Source organism: Patiria miniata, unplaced genomic scaffold (assembly GCF_015706575.1).
Source record: "Patiria miniata isolate m_02_andy unplaced genomic scaffold, ASM1570657v1 HiC_scaffold_6, whole genome shotgun sequence".
Lineage (NCBI taxonomy): Eukaryota > Metazoa > Echinodermata > Asteroidea > Valvatida > Asterinidae > Patiria > Patiria miniata.
The window spans coordinates 18,686,508-18,707,527 of record NW_024037073.1 but is presented as its reverse complement, the minus strand read 5'-3'; the positions used below and the strand labels follow the sequence as shown (position 1 = coordinate 18,707,527).

The following is a 21,020-nucleotide window of genomic DNA, read 5'->3' as shown; positions in this document are numbered from 1 at the left end:
CAGGGACAACAAAAGTAAACTGAATTACTGTTGCTCGGAAGCATGCTGCCCCGCGTATGATGAACTACCAAAACAAGAGGATTTGTTTGTCACATCCTGCTTGCAATGAAGAAATTGAACTCCCATTTTTAACATCACAGCAGTCAGTGTTTCCCCTGCCTAATGACCTGAGCGAGGTGGTAACAAGATGATTGAAATGAAATTTATGCAGTCTGCGAACTGAAAAGAATGCAGCACTCACAGAAATGCGCGATGATTCCAAAAACACATTGAAACTGTGAGTTCTTGATACATGGAGGTAAAGGAAAACGCTCATATATTACACAAAATAATATTTTTCCAATTGATATTTCCTTTATTGTAAATCTTGACAGCGAGGTGGTAATATTGGCAAAAATTGAGCGAGGTGGTCACTGAAAGTAGCGAGGTGGGCCACCTTACGTTTGAATGGGCAGGGGAAACACTGACAGCAGTAACACATGTGTTAATGTCTTCTGACTATTTCTTGACAAAGACATTAACACAAATATGTGACAACTACCGTACCAACAAAGGGCTTGATATCTTAATTGGTTGATATCTTAATTGGTTAGATCACAGGTTCAAATTCTCTAGTCTGTAGGGCGCTGTGGTCCAATGGCTACGGTGTTCGACTCGTGTGCCGTGGTACATGGGTTCGAATCCTGACCATGGGAACATAGTGCTTGTGCTCTTGAGCAAGGCACTTTACCGTTATTGCTTCGTCCTTCGGATGCACGTTAAAGAACCCAGTAACACCTATCGCTAAGAGAAGGGGTTTCTGGAGATCACAGGTTCAAATTCTCTAGTCTGTAGGGCGCTGTGGTCCAATGGTTACAGTGTTCGACTCGTGTGCCGTGGTACATGGGTTCGAATCCTGACCATGGGAACATAGTGCTTGTGCTCTTGAGCAAGGCACTTTACTGTTATTGCTTCGTCCTTCGGATGCACGTTAAAGAACCCAGTAACACCTATCTCTAAGAGAAGGGGTTTGCCCCGGTGTTTCTGGCAGTGGCTGCAATATGCGCCGCAGCACCTAGCAAAAAAGGTGCTACATAATGGGTCTCATAATTATGTTCATATTCTTCATTTACCGGTCTTTGGTTGCATTCTCCCCCAGCGCTTTGTAATCTTTGGAAAAGGCGCTATATAAATACGGTTGTTATTATATCGATGTTTCTGACTTGCTTTCTTTCTTTTTTTCCCTTTTTTTTAGCAAACAACCCAAAACCAAAACCAAAACAAAATCCAAGTCCAAGTCTTCAGATTCCGCATCCAGCCCGTCCAAGAAGCCATCGAGTGCAGGGTCAGGAGGCAACTATAAGAGTAAAGAGTACATCAGCGACTCCTCATCATCAGGAGGAGAGGAAGATGATGAAGAAGATGAAGAGGTAAGTTCTCAAAATTTCAGTGAACGCAACATCTTCTTCAGTTCAAATATTATGGTAGTCTTGGCCAAAGACGTCAGTGATCAAGAGAAATAGTTGCATTGTTGTGTAGCGCACTTGCATAATTGGGTTTTTACTTTCTCGTACTGACGTCTTAGTCATTTCGTAGCAATGGGGGCGGGGCCATCTTATGTCAATTAGACCGTCAGTACTACCTCCGTGCATCATCATCGCAGTATCTCGACCGTTGATTGGTTCCCGGAAAGCGCTGATATGAAGTCCAATAACGTACCGCGAGATTTGTATGTTTAAAACCGTCGAGCACAGTAACAAAATTCCCTGCAGGGAAAAATTTGAAGGTGCTTATACTGCAAACGTAAACTCCGCATGGTAGTGTGAAAAAGCAATGAGCTTAAAATCCTGAGCATTGTTTTTTGTACTGTGTACTGGAATATTAGTGGCTGTAACCTTCCATTAATTTGCATTTACGCAATACAGCACAGTCCTCCGTCTTTTGGATACGTTTATAACCATGCGATATGCGACTTTTAATTTAAATATAGGAGCAGCTGTAAAAAAATAATGGCAAATACAAGCCCACTCTTCGAATCATGTGCAATACTATTTTTAATCTTAAATGCTCTTGCACTGAATGTTTGCTTTCAATTTTATGCACAAAAAATTAACACAAGTTGCAGTAGAGGCCAAGGTCCGCCGTCTTTGTTCTTGATATTCTCCAGCTATTCCCCAATAAGTGGGGAGTGAAAATACTGTTCGCAAACACCGTTTGTGTGATCATTTGAACACCCAATCTCGTGTTCATTCAACACGAGAACGGGGTTTCGAATACGCCCACAGTGTCTTCAAAGAAAACCATTGAAGTTTCCATCAGTGCTTCCCCCCTAAATTGTTACAGTAACATGTGGAAATCAATTGCTGAACCATTTGTGAAGTGTCTGCCGCCCTCTGTTGACCAGGTAACAAGTTCATTGGCCACCAGTACTAACTTCCTTTCCCAGTCGAGAAAATACCAGACAGATAGTGGGTCAGCAAATCACACCATGTCTTGAGTTTCCTGTTGTTGTCGGTGTTAATGTTTCCTGCCATTGTGTGTGTGGACAGTAAAGTGGTATGGCCAGGTGAAAAGTTGAACAATTTCATCATCCGTTTCAGGGTTATTTTGGGAAAGTACCACTCTCTAGAGTTTCCTTCTTAGCTGCAGCAGAGTTTGCCAAATTAAGAAACAAATCGTTTTTCCAGGTGAAGTTTCATATAGTGCCTTGAACCTAACTCGCTTGGAATTTTGGAAAGGACATTTCCTGCATCCTCATAAAAGTGAAGAACCAGTTTGGCTTTTCCTGAAGTGTACTTGAAGTCATAATGGCCGGGTACTTCCCCTAACTCCCTAGTACTTGTAGGGGGTGTGCAAAATTGTATTAAAATTGGAGGATTCAGGACAGTTACAGATTTAAAGTCCTGAACCCACTAAACAATGCAAAAGCTCAATGATGGGATTCACAGCAAGTTATTAAAACATAGTGAACACAAAGAAAGAGAGTCTAATTCTACCTCCATACCTGGGGCCAATTTCACGGCGCTGCTAAGCACAAAAATTTGCTTAGCACAAAAAAGTCTGGCCTATACATGTAAAAGCAGGTTACCAGCCAAAACTCCACGTGATGTATATTGCTTGTGATTGGTAATCAGCTGTTGTTTGCTTAGCATGAAAACCACCTGGAGTTTTGGCTGATAACCTGCTTTTATAAGCCAGACTTTTTTTTTGTGCTAAGCAAATTTTTGTGCTAAGCTGGGTCGTGAAATTGGGCCCAGATCTGAAGAGTTTCCGGCATTAAAAATATGTGTCTCGCACATGTGCCAATAGTCTCGCTCAATGCCTAATAATTCTGAGAAAAATAAGCACCTGTTGGATCCATTTGTCAATCCTTCTAAAAATCATGTTAAAACGCTAACCCTGCCAGACGCAACAGTGCATCAGGAGGAAAAGTCTGATGCACTTTGATGCATTCAACCACCGACACCGGTGCATAAACGGCCACTTCTGAGACAATAAGAGCAAGTCCGATAAAACAATGCCTCAGTTGCATCCTGCTGCATTCTGTAGCCACAGACTCTGAGGCAGTTTCTGATAGACCTTGCTGCACTGGGCAGGCTTGTCACTGAGACAAGTGTTGCATTCTGCTATGTTTGGCAGGGTTTCTAGCCAAAATACCCTGCAGGGTTAGGGTTTTACATGTAAGCATCAGTCAGAACTTTTTTTCTGACATCCAACATTGTTCAACTGTGTATGATACACCAGAGTGACACTATTATTGATGTTTGTTTGTGATGCGTTTGTGTAATACACATAATCATATTCTTAGAACGTGTGAAAACAGAGTGTGGCAAATCCCTTGATGCCAAGTTATCAGGTTCTGAGGAATTTTATATCTCAGTTTGAATTGAAAATAATTGCTTGAAAAGACCACTTAAACTTACTTGTGCATCACATACTGAAGTTGAATGGTTAGTGCAGACGGTACTTTGAAAAGTGTCCTCCTTAACAAAAATCTCCCCATTACTCAAGCCACCACCCCCTCAGTTTTCAAAAAAAAAAAAGAGAGGGAATGTACTTTTTCCCATTAATCAGCAATTCATCATAGAATCTTGGGACTGAAGACCTCAAGGTCAAAGGAAGGATCCTGGCTAGTTTGTCAAGGAGGATGAAAAGCTGAGTCTCGTAGAGGAAACTCGTCATAATCGTCAGCTGTGCAGGAAACGGCAGAGACTCCCTGGAGATTAAGGCCATGTGGCGGGAGATCTTGATGATCATTGACGTAGCCTGATTTTGTCGTTGCAAGCAGAATCCCATGGTTTTGGTTACATCAAGCCAATTTGGGTGATTCACAATGCAGTGCGCCACCAAGAGTTTGCCATGGAGACTCCATTTTTGAAGTTCACAGTAGACAATACACGGCCCATATGACTCGGACAACTTGAGCTAATTTGTTATAGACTAGGGCATAGCTTTCTGCTGTCTTTAATACAAAAAACACCATGTTGATAAAAAGAAAAGCAAAGGGCAAACCTATACTGGAATCACGAAACTACAGACGGTTAAAACAAACAATTTCAAATGTCCCTGCCAGCATACATGTAGGGCTGGATAGCTCAGTTGGTAGAACACGGATACGCCAATCCGGAGGTCGCAGGTTCAAACCCTACTCCAGTCAATTTCTTTGTTCAACCTTAAAAAATATTAGGTTAGTAGTTTGACTAACTCTTATCAAATGCACACTAGTTGATGATGGTCTAGTGGACTAGTCAGGAACAGCTATCTTAGGTTGCCCACATAATTGCCTATCATTACGTGTGTCAGTATGACACTTACACCAGGAATCCATGGCTGCAAAGATTTGTGATCATGGTTGATTGCAACATTTGCAGTTTAAAATTGTGCAATTAAAAATTTCGACCACTGGTCAGCTAGTGGTCCTTGATCAATTTTACTCATGTACGCACATACAGACTCGCAGTATCAATGTCATGGATGCCAATGATATAATTCAGGAAGCTCCGGTCAGAGATAAACTTGTTTGTCCCAAACACTGATTGTATCCAAGTTGTATGAAGGTAACGTCCTTGCATGTTTTTCAGAAGCACAAATGATAATGAAACAAGGAGCTTTTCACTACAAATATACAGCCAACAATTTCCTGAAAAAGTGCTGAACAACATTTGTAGCTCAAGAACCTTTTTGGAATTTCAATAAGTTGGAATACATGTATCTTGCAATTGCATTACCACCACTTCAAAATTTACAACCACTGCTTAAAGGGAATATACAACATTTGCAAACATAAACATTTTTTGTATAAATACCAAATTATTGTGAAAAACTTATACCTTATTGGACTGTTAGTGAATGACAGTCTCAAGAATCCTGTAAAATCATGACACCTGGTGTGCTGTCATTTAAAAAAAAGAAGTGTTTTTTTGTATCAATTTCCAACGCTGGTCGGCCAAGCACCGTTCAAATGCTGCACCCGGTTTACAATATTAGTTAGTCCGCATTTTGTTTGCAATCGATAAACGTCGAACGGGTACAAGCCAGCTAGATGACCTTACAATTTCCTTACTTAGTCAGTGTAACAGTATTTACTATAAAATAGTAACCCCCCCCCCCCCCCAATCTATCCATTTGTAAAAATTACTGCAAAAGCAAATGTTGTATATTCCCTTAAACCTGAAAAAAGTCAAAAAAATTGAGGGGTGGACTTCAGAAGAAAAAACAACAACAGATATTACAAAAGCCTGTTCAGCCTCTAAAGAGACAAGTGATTAGATATCAGTTTCTTTGTTTTTGAGAGGCCCAAAGTCCTTCGCTTCTGTCATCTCAAGAGGTTACAAGTGTACTGAGTTCATTAGCCTTTGACCTGAACAAGAGACCTTTCCGTACTTTGCAGATTCTTACCAACAATTTCAGTATTCACAGATACGACGCACACTTCATATATCATAAGTCTGTACTTTTTTGGCAACAAAATCAGGTTTCTATCAGCAAATTTTTATGGTTAGCTTGAAGAAGACAAAATGTTAGAACACAGGTTGGAATGTGATACACATCTACATGTACATGTGAGGCGCTCTGGCAAAATTTGACAGAACTGGGCAGAGGTCGGAATGAGGGTTTGTTCTGGGTATTAGGAAAGAGAATAAAATTGTCCTTACAATAGGCCTACTGTTCGTAGCACTTCAATTGGACATTCTGTTGACAGGTTATGGCCTTTTAAAGTTCGCATCTATCAACTTGTCAAAAAAGTAAAATACTGAGAAAAATGCCCATAACGTTTTGAGCATTGTATTTGTGAAAATAAACTGAAAGATGGCACTTGTTTTTCCTGAAAAACACTTTAATTCCACAATTCTGATACTTTTTCTTTAAAACATGTGTAGCAGACAAAGATCAAAGATAACTCTGACAATCGAAAGAAAACCACCCTCATTCATTTTTTCCTTTGCATTTTTTCTCCACTACGGCCTGTGCCAATTTCTGTCTAGAGCATTTTGCCAGAAAGTTTAGTTTGTTTACCCTAACTTCTCCGAATCCATTAAAATCTACCACTTCTTTTTGAAGGATTTTGTTGGCTTCAGGACTGTGGAGTGCTACTTCCACTTTTTTTACATTGGGTTGGATGTCAGAATTGTGATTACATGTTTTTGAGGAATTGATTCTCTGTCGGAATAATTCATATCTCCCAAAATATGCCCATATTTATTATTTATAAGTCCTTTTAATGAAACTGTATAATGATTCAGTACTGCCGTTCATTAGAACCCTGTAGTAGTTCCTCAGGACTACCCTGCTAAATCCAACAGAGCCCAACCGGAGTTTCCTGCTCAATCCACTGTGCCATATTTTCAGTTGTCTGCTGAATCCAACATTTTGCATTAGGAATGTACCGTTAGGGTTAACTGCTCAATCCAACAGGCTCCATCGGGTATATGATATAGTTGGATCCTGTTGGATTCAGCAGGGTTAGGGTTAGTGATATTATAGGGGTCTTTCCTTGCAGTTTTTTTATGGCTAGAGATGGATCCAATTCCTAATGTAATTGTGGCTCCTTTACAGAATCGGAATCGATTCCAATAATTTTGGAATCACCCAAGCAGAGATGCCAACCATTACTCTTTTGGAGTAATTGTTAGGGTTTTGAGGCATGTTACTACTCTTGAAAATTCCAGCTGTCCTATACGCCAACATTGTGACTCTGAAAAGTACTGTGGTTACTCTGAAAAGTACTGTGGTTACTCTTAAACTTGACTGTTGTCCTATGTATTTAGATTAGCATTACTCTTTGCAGGAAGAATCATTACTATTTTGTAGTCTGTAAAGTTGGCATCTCTGCCCAAGCCTAGTACAAAGAATTTGCCATCTGTTTCTTGCAACGTGCTCAACTTTTGTTGAGCACTTCAAAAAAACTTCCCTCATCAGGAAAAACATTTTGTTTTTCGAGGAAGCTAAAAGTTTACGCTGTCTATGAACTTCCTAGAATGCTTCGTGAAATTGTGCAACATTACATGTACTGTGAAAATGGTTTGTTAATGATCCTGTCCAAAAAAGGAAATTCCAGAACCTTGTTGGAAATGATTCACTGTATAAAAATTTCAGCTGAAGTGTTTGTGCTTGTTTGCTTTCCTTGCGAATTATATTTGCAGTTCACAAGTGTACATATGTGAGTGGTACGTGAGTGGCACATGTACACGTATTACATGTATGTTGAGAAATAACGGTCCCATATTGCAAAATCAAATACTCTAAAAATAATGTATGCAAATACCGGTAGCAGGGACTCCAGAAAGTGCATGCCTGACCTTTTATCATTATAAGAACAATGGCATAATGATTGTGCAAGCGCCGTACTTGTATGCAGATGATTAGAAACCACAGAGATATTGAAATCCTATTACCAGTGGGTAAAAAGAATTGATGGCGGTAAAAAAAAAGAATTGATTGGCTTTTGTTCTCCTTACAAAACCTCAAAAAGCAAATCTGTTTTCCACCACCTCATAATTATGTAACTGCTTGGCGCTTTTCCCCTTTCTCAATAATTTCTTTGTAATTTCTCCTCAATTAAAAAAATGAGACAACTTTACTCAGCACAGAGAAAGTATATGAACTTTGGACAGAACTTTGCTTCGCACTTTTCGTCATCTTAGGAGCTTCATGAGACTAGACCACAGTGAAAAAAAAAAGATCCTTTTTTACATGTTATTGCACAACTGTTTTCAAGGTAAATTTAACCTTGAACTTGATGAATGCTGTGGTTGAATTGTCATGAACAGCCGACTTCCATGTCAGTCATATTAAGAAAAATTGTCGTTGAACGTTTCTGAGAAATTGTCTTGAGCCCCTGGGAAGATAATCCAATTAAGCTGAGTAAGAGGGGGAAAAAAGACGGTCACTGAAAACTTGATTGCTTAGAATCGCAGCGTTAGATTAATTGTAAGGAATGTGGATGACGGTTTTAAGGAGAGGAAGACCTTGGTTAAACATTTGTATCACCCGAAATCTCAAGTATATACCGATAGGCCGTAAATGATTGGCTGCTGCAATGACTGGAAGTAGGTTGTCTCTGATTGGCTGTTTAGGTATCTCCTGAGTATCCTGGGCGAATCAGAGTGGTCGATTGGTGACAGCATCAGGTTTTGTGTGTGTGTGTGTGTGTTTTTTTTGCTTCAGGATCGGACCATATCATGTGGTCCTCCTCAAAATGTCATCAAGCATGATCTTTTTGTATACATGTACGCCAAACCGTACAACTCCGCTAACAGATTTGAATGAATCAGATGTCACGTCTCAGAATATCCGGACAATAGAAAGTGAAATAGTAGACGGGAGGTTGTGGTAGTTGTTTGGTCTGAAACAAGCCTGCGTTGGTTAGCATTGTAACAGTATCTACTGAGGGAAGCTATTGAAACTATTAAAAACATGTATACATTACAGGGTTTTTTTGAAATTTACATAGTCCATTGTTCTTGGGCTGTGATGTCAGCATGGTCAAGTCAATGTTAGTCAGATATTTATGATTTTTGAGAAAGATTTGATTAATGACCGAACAAAAGCTAGAAATGAATCAGCATGGTTTACTGGATACATTTTTCATCCTCGGTGAATATTTTCTTTAGATTGACTGGGAGAGTTGTTCTCCACAACCCTACCTGTAAATTTCCCTTTCCAAAAAGTTGTGCCCATTTTGTCAAGTCAAATGTACTTATTTAGGTTGGCTAAAATTATTTATTTAACAAGAAAGATTTGTTTAATTTTATGACATGATGGACATCAAAGCAGTAATGGATAAAAAGGATTTGCTGCCTATATCTGCCATTATGAAATGGATTTGTGTTATCCCCCACCCTAATTTTTCCCTTTTCAAAAATTATTACCCCTTGCTAAGTTTTCGGTGGACAATATAGCCTATACCCTCCTGCTGTCTGAAGTCACAGACAGTCAAAAAAATAAATCTCTTCACCTACCATGAATTTTACACAGACTAGTCACCAACAGTCAGATCATATTTCAAGCAAACACTGTGACTAGTCAAATTCAGTCAACAGACAAAAACAGGCAAGTGGTAGGCACAGCTGCCTTAGCAGTCACCTACAGTCAAAGCATAGCTGTATCAAGTTACATAAACAGTCACAGCCAGTCAGTCCTGCTTAATGGAGACTGGGAGCTTTTGACTGCTAAAAACAGTCACTTATTGATTTTGACTGAAAGGACAACTTGCTCAGAATGCATGTTTGCACAGGAGGGTTAGTTAATTAATTAATAAAATTAACTTTTCTGGGACATTTCTGTAATTTAATTACATGTGCACTTATTTTTTTTTTAAATAGCTAATAGTTAATTTTGTAAGATTTTATCTCTAAAAGAAGCGAAAAAGTTGAGGTGATTTATCAATCTAAATAGAGTTGGTCGGCATTATGCCAGTAAGTTACGACTGAACTTTTTTGTTATGTCCAAGAAACTTTTTACCAAACCTTAGGGAGTACATGTAACCTTGACAGCCAGTCCAATTGTCCACATCCTTTGAATTACCTATCAAAAGTGCATTTCCCCTTGCAAACTTGTGAAAGCTAAGCACACAAAGTATATTTTGCTGTCAACTTCAAATCTCAGGAGGAAATTTGAATTAAGGCGAAGACACGACATCAGTGCAATCTAGAAAGCAACTTTTAGGCAGCCATATGGGTGCAATTATAATTCTTTTTGGGGGGGGAGGGGTAGGGAGATTAGAGAGCTGAATTTTAAGTTTCGCTGACAAAGTACGATGTACATGTAAGTTGCTACAGATGAAGGACTTGTCACACTGAAGAAATTGTGTTCTGTTTGCAGTATTCAAATCTTGTACAGGGTGAGTCAAAAAAAGCGAAACCCAAATGTCGGGACTATTGTTTTAGTGAAATTCTGCATGTAGCACTTTCAAAATCTAGGATACAAAAGCCCAATTCATAAAAGGTGTGCGTTCTTTCAGCAAAACGGAAACAGTTCGGACACATCCCTATGTGATTTGTTTTCATTTTGCTGAAAGAACACTTACCTTCTTGTGATCCGTGGACAGAACTTTAAGACGGTGGTTGTGTTTAAAATTCCGTAACTTGAAAAGTACATGAGTGATTTGAATGATTCTTGTACTAAAAGAAACCTCATGAATTGAGCTTTCATATCCTAGATTTTGAAAGTGCTACATGCAGAACTTCACTACAACAGTGGTTCCAACAGTTGGGTTTCGTGTTTTTTGACTTGCCCTGTATAATTGTTTGGATTTGTATGATGGAGTAATAACAGTATTTTGTGAATAGCAAAAGGTCACAAATTGAGCTGAAAATATCGTCTCTCCATTTCAAGTATGGGTTGAATCGGCTGATGTACATGTACATGTATGAGCTCAATATTGGTGGCAAGTTGTTGTAAAAAAGTACACTCAAGTTTGATGTTGGTGAAAAGTGGATGCCTATAAATCTAGGATGTAGGGGAAGTACTTTTATTTCATGGGTTTAGACATCATTTGTGTTACACTGTTGCTACCGTACCTTGGTGAAAGCATCCTTCCCCCTTGATTATAATGATGACTGAGGACTGTGGATGGGGTAGAGGCAAAGTAGAATTCTTTAACTTTTTCCGACCATTGTTTGAAATTATTTCCTTCAAAGGTCTAAGGGCAATGGCAAAATATCCTTCTCCTAACGTTATAGTCAGTAAATTATTTCCTTCAAAAGTCAAAGGGCACTGGCAAAATATCCTTCTCCTAACGTTATAGTCAGTAAAGCATCCGTGAGAAAACATCACACAAAATTAGAAAGAAGACAGTGAGAAGAAATTACAGTTTTAGAGGTGGGAGGAAGAGCCCAGAGGAATGTTCTGGGGAAAACCCACGGAATCAGGCAGGGACTGAAAACCCAATCCACATATTGGCCCGGGCGGGATTCGAACCCGGGTCACTAGTGGTGGAAGGCGACTCAGGCGAGGAAAATACTGCTACGCCAACCTGACTCCCCTTTAATGTTAGTGACTGCTCTCATACCCTTAAAAATCCACCAGTTTTTGAGAATTTTCCAGGATTTAAGTAACTGTTCACTGTTAGTTGTCTGTACATTGGGCTTGATGCCCCTTGAAAAGACGTTGTGTTTCTGCAGAGTGGAGAATTTGAATTCAGATTTTGTCAAAGAAAACTTCATGCTGATTGCTACGTGACTCTAGGGAACCCCCATCAGAAACCCTAGCAACAAAACAGGAACAGGATTCGGTTGTCAGTGACGTACTTTCTTCCACTCCATTAGCCTCGTGTCCTCGGTCCGTGCTTCCCTGACAAGTCCAAAATCAACAAACACCAACAACAGCTCAGCACGCACTGCACCAGGCTAACCAAAACACTCCCTCGCGTGCGGGCCCAGTCCCTCGCGTTGTTTGACCAAGGTGAAGGCCTCAACGCAAACTTTTCAGAGTGGCTTCTCCTGTTTCACAAAATCGAACTTGGACTTGGCCCGCCCGGTTGGAGGCCGTGGGCAATGATTTGCTTTTTCTTGTCTGATCCTTGCATAACTGAGTGGCTCGCGAGGCACGTTTCATCCAAGGTTGTTGGCCACGGCAAAAGGTCCCAAGGGTGTAGTCCATTATTGAATGGAACAATAATCCTCTGTATCAATAAAGTCTTCTGGTGAAAGTCCGAGAACAAAAAAGCAACAACAATAGAAATCAACAGCTCATAAATTGAATCTCACTTTCTGATTGTTACATAAGGTGGGTGTTTATAAGCTGCCGCCCTTTTTTTTCCAAGTATTAGAGCTGTTTTTGTTTGTTTTGTTTTTTTCTCCGGGTTCTGGATCAACGAACTTTCAGTAGAATACAAGCTCAATAAAGTAATTGTAATAGTTAATCCTTTAGATTTTAAATTCCTTTTAAATTTCAAATGCAAAGTTTTCAGGTTTGTAAATTATACAATTTGCACATTCTTTTGAAATCATGCACATGTGTGCAGGTCGATTGGATTATTTGATAACAATTTATTCCTTCAGGCACTTCTTTCAATTTCCAGTTCAGCAAATCAATTTGTTGAATTGCCAAATCTCAGTTAAATCAGAATTATGTGTGCAAAATTTAGCAAAAATTGAACAAAAATTCTGTCTAGAATTTTCAGAGTACTGTGTCAGATGTTACTTCAACCAGTGCTACCTATAATTTTGATTTAGGGTAACAAAAAATGTACTATTTGAACAAACAAATTCTCAGTGTAAGCATTTGATTGTCCTTTGTTTTGAATGTCAACAGTGCAATGATAATCAGAATTATCTGAAGTTTCAGGAAGTTACATTGTGATGTCTATAGTCTTCAGATTTTGTATAATGTTTATAGAGGAGGTACACACAAATGCTTTTTTTAAAAGTCCCAGGTCCCCAAAAAAATTTCAAGCCCGATTATTGAGGGGTTTGCAGCATTCATTAATTCTTGTTTTCCACACAAACATCCTTCACAGAAATTTCATATATATTTTGGTAGACAATTTCTTTGTAAAATTTTAAAATGTTCAGACGAAATGCCTCCTAAAATGTTCAGACGAAATGCCTCCTACTATCTCAATGCACCCCAGGCCACACCCCCTCCCTTCCCCCAAACACACAAAGGACAAAAACATGCTTTTTGTTCTGTCTGGTACAGTAACTAGAACATTCACAAAAGTTAGTTGATTGTCCTGGTTGATCCAAGTAAGAAGGAAATGCTCCACAAACACAGTTTTCTTGGATGTGAAAGCCTTACGATCTTAGCCCAAGCCCAGGGGGCTAAGCCATGTTTTGATTCGCCCAGACCGGTAGAGCAAACGCTTAAGCTTGTGAGTTTTAGGAGGTCGTTCACTTAGTGAAAACACCCCCCCCCCCCCCCCTCTACTGACGTCATTCGGAAATCGTGTTGACCTTCAGAGGATAAGTTTTTACTGGAAAAATTGGTCCCAACATCACATGATCTGATGTGGAATAAAAGGTGTGCAAAATGTATCCACTGGGAAAAATTTGAGGAATTTGAAAAGCCTCCATTTCCACGATGTTCTTTTTTAAAAAGAAATTCAATGTATTTACCGTACACTTTTTTGTATGAGTATATGTACAATGATGCAAAGTACTGTTTTAATCTCCATAAAGATTTTGCTGTGCAACTTGAGCTGGTGCTTATTTAACTCTAGGGAGACTGGAACTAGGAAGATGTTCCAAATTCAGAATTTTGCTAGAAGCTGGTTGTACTAAATCAATTTTCAGACAGGATTTTAATTGGTCATGTGGATTTTGCTCTTATGTTTACTACATGATATCTGATCAATTAACCTTCCTCAATCCTCAAGTCTTCCCACCAGGCGGTTTTGGAGAATTTTTGAGGATTGAGGCTGAATGCAACATACAATTTTGGAGGATTGAGGGCACATGGACATGCAGACTGTAGTATCGGTTGATTAATTTTTTGAAAGAGGAGGATTTTGGAGGATGGAGGCTAAATGGTGTTTGAAGAAGAGGAGGATTTGGGAGGATGGAGGCTGAATGCATTTTGAGAGGCAGGGCTGTTTGAGGAGTTTGAAGGATTGAGGCAGTCGGTATCCTTCATTTGAATATAGGTGCAAACTTTTGGAGGACTTTTGAGGATTGAGGATGGTTCCCAGCAGAAAGGGCCTAGGCAGGGGTATTTTAGCAGGAAATTGTTCTAAAGCATTAGTAGACAAGAGTTTGAAGCACTCAAAAGGAAATCCCAAATTTCCTCAACATGGTTCCATACACAACAGAATGAATTTGTAGAGTTGTTATGTCTTAAAGGGAATATACATGTACATCATTTGCTTTTGCTGTAATTTTCAGAAATGGATGGATTTGGAGGGTTGGTAATATTTAGTAAATATTTTTACACTGACTTTCTTGAAATGGGTTCGAACACGCTATAAAAACCAAGGAAAACAATCGTTTTCCGGTAGTCTGGTTCCCTGACTCCATTTAAGAAGAAAGGGAGCAGTTTATATACATTGGGGAATTGTAAGGTCAGGGAACCAGTCTAGCTGGCTTGTACCCGTTCACAGGTGTGTAATCGATTGCAAACAAATGCGATGGTCAATTGGGGCCAGTATTTGAAAAAAAGCCAGTTTTTTCCAACGCTGGTCGGCCGACCAGCGTTGGAAATTGATACAAAAATACTATTTTTCTTGAAAATGACAGTATACCAGGTGCCATGATTTTACAGGATGCTTTACACTGTCATTAACTAACAGTCCAGCAAGGTATTTCAAAATAATTTGGTAGTTTTTTTTTTGATGTTTGCAAATGTTGTATTTTCCCTTTAACCATTACTAGGTACCGGTAACTATTCCTTCCTGCATGAGGGCAGAAACACATAGTTCTGCTTCCGATTACATGACATTCGAAAATAGGGTAGGTAGGCAGGGAATTCATTTATATGTTTTGTTGGCAATTTTTTTGTGTACGATCAGATGGAGGTGTCTGCGTGTAGTCAAAGGTGAAAGGTAGTAATTGATGGTTTTGGGTGTTTTTTTCTCATCCCCCCCCCCCAAAAAAAACCCCCACCAAATTGGGTAGGGGCTGTCAGAATAGGGTAAGTAGGGAAACCGGAAGCAGAACTTTTTTGGGGGCCTGATGTGGTATATGTATGTATGTGGATGAGAAATAATTCATCAGCTTTTCATTGTTAACCAGGTATATAGAATTATTGATGGGCCCTAGGGAATAAGCCAATTGTTCTTGTACTGACAACAACTGACTAGAACTTGTGGGGGAGAACCTTGGAAATAACTAAGATCTGATGCAAACAAACATATTGTCCTCCAATTCAAAGAACAGTCAATAAGTTTTAAAGTCCAGTCTTCCGAGAACCCAGATGTTATTGCATCAGAGCACTTGTCATGTGACAGCGCTTCAAGGCCTCCAGATGTGACAACTCAACTTGTGAAAGCTAACAAACCCCCTTAAGTCCTTTTGTCCCCTAGAGGGTCGACCCTTGCTTTGTTCATCTATTGTGACACCTACATGTACAGTGTTTGGTACCCCTCCAGCTCAATTCTTTCTTGCTGCTTAGCAGAAACTGGAGAAAGTGACAGCATCCAGGATAGTCTTAGCCTTTAGTCAAGTCCCGGACCATCCGAACACCTAACACACCCCGGATGCTGGCACGAGCGGCGAAGCCGTGAGGGCCTTTACTATCTCGTGGAACTAATCACTTCTTCATTTATTCACGTAATATACATCAAGCAATATAAACCAATCATCTAACGGTGGTTTGCGGTTACCAGCAACAGCACGCACGCCATGGCGCACGTGCTATCTGGCGCCAGACGACGGTTTACGTTAGTAATTCTGCATTTTCATTGGTCAATTCACAATGGGTAATGCATTATGCATGTCTACCAAATCGGTAGACAAATGTAAAGAAAAACATAAGCGTTCTCCACGAGATGGTAAAGGCCCTCGCAGCTTTGCCGCTCGTGCTAGTCTTTTTACGTGTCAGCATCCGGGGTCATCACGTGTCAGGGTAAGCGCGTGGGACTTGACTAAAGGCTATTTACACACAAGCTAACAAGCTGCTTTGCGAGCGGTTTCGTCGAACAGGTCCGGTTCGCAAATTGGAACTGAACGCCCTCTATTGGGTTAGTGTGTGATATGCATGCTGCTGTGGGTTAAGGCTGTCTTTTGTGAATTACCATAAGAACGTCCTCCGCCAAGATCACATGTACATCAGGGAATGCTGGCTGTTAAAAGGTGCATTTCCCACGCTCTTCAACGAATTCATTTTTTTTTCTGTTAAAAAGTTTTCAAATAGTTTCAACCCCCCAAAAACACCTTTTATCCCCTTTTTGTGTACGTCTGCAACTCCTCTGAGAAAAAAAGTTTCAGATACAAACAGATCCGCTTTGTGAGCAGACTGGCTCCTGGTCCATACATTATTGACACTGATTGAGGGACAGGAACTAGCCTACCCTGAGAGAACAGAATGACTGTCTGGCATAGCAATTTAGAAAAGAAATCTATTTTGTTTTAGATGAAAGTCGAAATTAGCACAGGGAATACCTCTTTAATTAAAGGGAAAATACAACATTTGCAAACATCGAAAAATAAAACTACCAAGTTTTTACGAAATACCTTACTAGGATGTTGGTAAATGACAGTCTGAAGCATTCTGTAAAATTATGGCACCTGGTGTGAAGTCATTTTCAAGAAAATGGTATTTTTCTATGCATTTCTAACAGTGGTCGGCCGACCACCGTTGGAAAAACCTAACTATTTTTCAACTACTGCTCCATATTTACCATTTGTTTCAGTCCAAATTGTGTTTGCTATTGGTTACATGTTCATGAACGGGTGCAGGCCAGCTAGACTTGTTCCCTTACCTTACAATTTTCCGGCATCTATAAATTGATCCATTTCATTTTTAGTGGAGTCAGGGAACCAGACTACATGAACAATTTTGTTTTTCTTGGTTTTTCAAGCATTTTCGGACACAAAACTTCAAACATGTCAGTGTAACAATATTTTGTTCTATTTAAATACTACCCCTCAACCAGTGGCGTCACCAGACTTTTCAGTCTGGGGGGGCACAGGGGGGGCACCAGCATTTGATGGGGGGGGGGGGGGCACTTAGGTGGATACGGGTCGCCGTCCTGGGGGAGGGGTCTAAGGGGAGGTGCCCCCCTCCCCTTTGGAAAATTTTCGCATACGGAGGATGGGCTACATGTAAAATGGTGCCACATTTGATGCTAAATTCGATCTGAAGATATATCCCGAAATTGCTATTTTTGAGGTAATGATTTTAACAACGCGCAGAATTTTGCAGAGGATAGGGGGGGGGGGGCACCAGCATTTGATGGGGGGGGCACTCGGGGCGCACTAGGTTTTCCAGGGGGGGCACGTGCCCCCCCTGGCCCCCCCCCCCCCCCCCCCTTGGCGACGCCACTGCCCTCAACTAGTTCATTTCTGAAAATTACAGCGAAAGCCAATGATGTTCATCAAGTGACATTTTGGCCAGTTAACATTCTATTATACTAAGCGGAAATCTTCTGTGTTTAGCAGCCAAGCTTGGGCCGGCCCCTAATTGTGTCAGATTGTTTAGGATTCCAACAAGCGTGACCCTGATACCCAAAGTGAAAGTACACGCAATCAGCTGATAACTATTATCCAGCTATTGTGCAAGCCCCTCATGTATCTTCGTGTCTGAACAGGTCCACCACAACAACATGTCATTTCCTGCGATGACCTTAGAGCTTACAGACCCCCTCCAGACCCCCTCTGTTTGTCTCTTTATCAAACAAAGATCTACTGTAGGCTTTGGTGTTTTCCACAATGGATCAACATAACACACCTTTTACACGCCTGCCGAACTGCCCCGGTTTTCCGTCCAATGACAAGGTCCTGTTTAGTAAGGCCCCTTTCAGATCTGATGTTTTGTATGCTAATTGTATTGTGCAGTGAGATTAAATGCTAATTTACTCGGACCCCTTTATTTTTTTATTACTCGGTACCAGGTCAGTGAGGCTGTGTAGTTTGACAATGGAACACAATAACCGAACAGTAAACACGGTTTAGCTGGGTTCTTATCACGCATGTGGCAGGGAGACATATTGCTGTGATGGATTTTGAAATTTAAATGATAAGGTTTACAACAGAACAAGTTGGAATTTTGATGCTTTAAAGGGAATATACATCATTTGCTTTTGCTGTAATTTTCAGAAATGGATGGAATTGGGGGTTTGGAACATGGAGGAATAAGTATAGCAAATATAGTTACACTGACTTTTTTGAGGTTTTGGGTTCGAAAATGATATAAAAACCAAGAAAAACAATCATTTTCCTGTAGTCTGGTTCCCTGACTCCATATAAGAAGAAACAGAGCAGTTTACATAGGCCTACATTGGGGAATTGTAAGGTCAGGGCACCAGTCTAGCTGGCTTGTACCCATTCAATACGTACCCATGTAATCGATTGCAAACAAGTGCGCTGGATGGTCAATTGGGGCCAGTATTTGAAGAAAAAAAACCAGTTTTTTCCAACGCTGGTCGGCCGACCAGCGTTGGAAATTGATACAAAAATACCACTTTTCTTGAAAATGACAGTATACCAGGTGCCATGATTTTACAGGGTGCTTTACACTGTCATTCACTAACAGTCCAGCAAAGTATTTCAAAATGATTTGGTAGTTTTATTTTTTGATGTTTGCAAATGTTGTATTTTCCCTTTAAGAGAAAACAAATGTTCCTTCATATACTGTAGTACATTTTGAATTCAAGATGAAGCAAAAAATATATGTCATAAACGATGTTCTCTTCAATTTTTCCCCACAAATTTAGAATTGTCATTTATTTGACAATATTCATGTTTACATACATACATAAATTGATAATTTTTCCCCAACTTTGAGATTGTAATTTCAACTTGTAACCACCAACAAAATGGTCGATAAACAATTTAAAGCATTTTTGAATATTTTGAAATCATCCTCCAGCTGGTTGACAGAATTACCCCGGTATCATAAATTAACCTTTTTTTTACTGATACGCCAGGCTTTTGCAACACATTCATGTTTTTTTTAACTGCAGGGCATCACATGAGTCATGAAGTTGAATGCGTCATACAAAACCTGCTGGATAGGCGGTTTCTATGGTTACGCGCACATCTTAATAACTCCCCAGATGTCCTGTTGAGAGTTTTTTTTCTTTGTATAATGAATCGTTATGATCATGCTCTGAATGCCCACTGTGCGGAATTGCACTCCATGACAGAAGGTCATAAAAAAAATCATGACCTTGCTTACTGTTTGTCAAAGTAAAACGTGTTTAACATTAGGAAAGTTTATCTCTATTATTACTGTTAACTTCAAGTTTTGCTTATATGTGGAAATATGCATTGCCAATTCCGCAGCTTGTTTTGTTAATAACTCTTTCAATATTTTTGCTGGGAACATTTCCATTAAACCTCAAAAATAATCCACTTTACAGCAACCCAACGACACTTTCTTGTACTTCCACTCTCTGAAATCTTGTGAATTTCTAAGGATCTGGTAGGGTGAACTTTTGATGCCTTTTGGAAACCGATAATGGTTACTCAGATATTTCACGAGCAAAAAGTGTTCATGGTTGGCATTATTGTGATATTGGGCACAGTTGTGCCAATCACTTGTCCAAATTTTTGTCTTCATTTTTACTGCTTTCCAGTGCAAAATCTGATGGCATTAAAACAAAAACTGGATGCGTTTCGTAGGCAAAATGGCTATGAGCTCTGTGCCTGACCAAGAGAGGGCGCAATTTGCCTAGCGACGGTGCATGCCTTCTTTGGTAGGACGTTCAGCACTTCGTTGGCTCACGCACGCATTGCATGCACAGTGTGTGGATCGCGGTACCAAGATGGTGCCCGATTGAAACGAAATTAATAGCTTCCCATAACCACCGCAGCCTCTCTCTTTTCAACCAGTGAGGGGGCATTCCTGCACGAGGCAGGTAGCGACCCCACATATTTAATATTTTGATAGTCGTTACTGGAAACTAAATCACAAATTTCCTTTTTCTGAAAACATATTGAACAACATTTGTAACTAAATCTTGGTTTTTCCTGTCTGGCAAATTTGGTCTCTGCATGTTCTACGGTATGTGTTGATTTCAATGTCTCAGTCACCTCTCCCCCACGTCAAAATCCTGAGCCTGAACAGCTACCGGTACCCCCTTTGAAAATCCTCAATCCACCACTGAGCCAACAGGTGAAAAGGGTGTAAACTTAATTATGGAATATCATGCAGTCAGACAAACACTTGTGAAGTGTGCGTGACTTGTAATGTGACACTAAGAATGAGCTCCAACATCGCAGGGGTGTGAAGGAATGGGGAACATGAAGTCTGTTGTAGTCCTGCTGTGTGACTGCTCAGACTTCTTCCTCATTTGGACTATTTTTTTGTCCTGCTGCATGTGGCCAAAGCAACAAACCATGCAGCAGAACAAAAAAAATATGTTAAGGTTGCAGACCAGAAAAAAAGGCCCGAAATTCCCTACGCCAGCCAAATCACGATTTGCATGCCTTCAAATTCTCTGCTTTTTTTCGCATTTTGTGGGCCATGAACTTCAGGGTTTGTAAAAGAAAAAAAAGAAGAAGAGTAGAAGCCGTGGACAGGACTAGGAGCTCATATTTCTGTGAAATTCGGATGAAATTGGGCCCTGCGCACACGTTATTTTTCAAAATGACGATGGGCTACAGGATTACTTTTAGGGGTGATCATCTTTGGATGGAATTTTCTCCCTAAAGTCATTGTTTACCCCCAAAATATTGAACAGAAAATGAAAGATTATAAAATAAGCTTTAATTTGATGTGTGTCTCAAACTCCTTGGAGAGTTGTGATTATTTTTTTCTGAATTTTAGAAGTGGGTGTATTCATCACTTTGGTCTATGGCAGTATATTTACTGGTCAGCAAAGTAAGGTTTTTGTACGCTTAAAAAAATGCATGGATCATCCCTTGCCATGGATTCATATCTAACAAATGGAGCTTTGACAGTACAGAAGGACTAGGTGCATGAGTCTTTGCACTTTTCGA

The 21,020-nt window shown here is 40.0% G+C and overlaps 1 protein-coding gene across 1 annotated transcript in view; it reads left to right on the top strand.

The window, feature by feature from the left end:
• The window catches only part of LOC119742641 (FACT complex subunit SSRP1-like), a 63,806-nt gene that overhangs the window by 33,594 nt on the left and 9,192 nt on the right, over positions 1–21,020 (top strand). Inside the window, exon 15 of the mRNA XM_038218778.1 lies at positions 1,235–1,409. Within this exon, the coding sequence (XP_038074706.1) occupies positions 1,235–1,409 (175 nt within the window). The remainder of the gene's footprint in view (positions 1–1,234; positions 1,410–21,020) is intronic.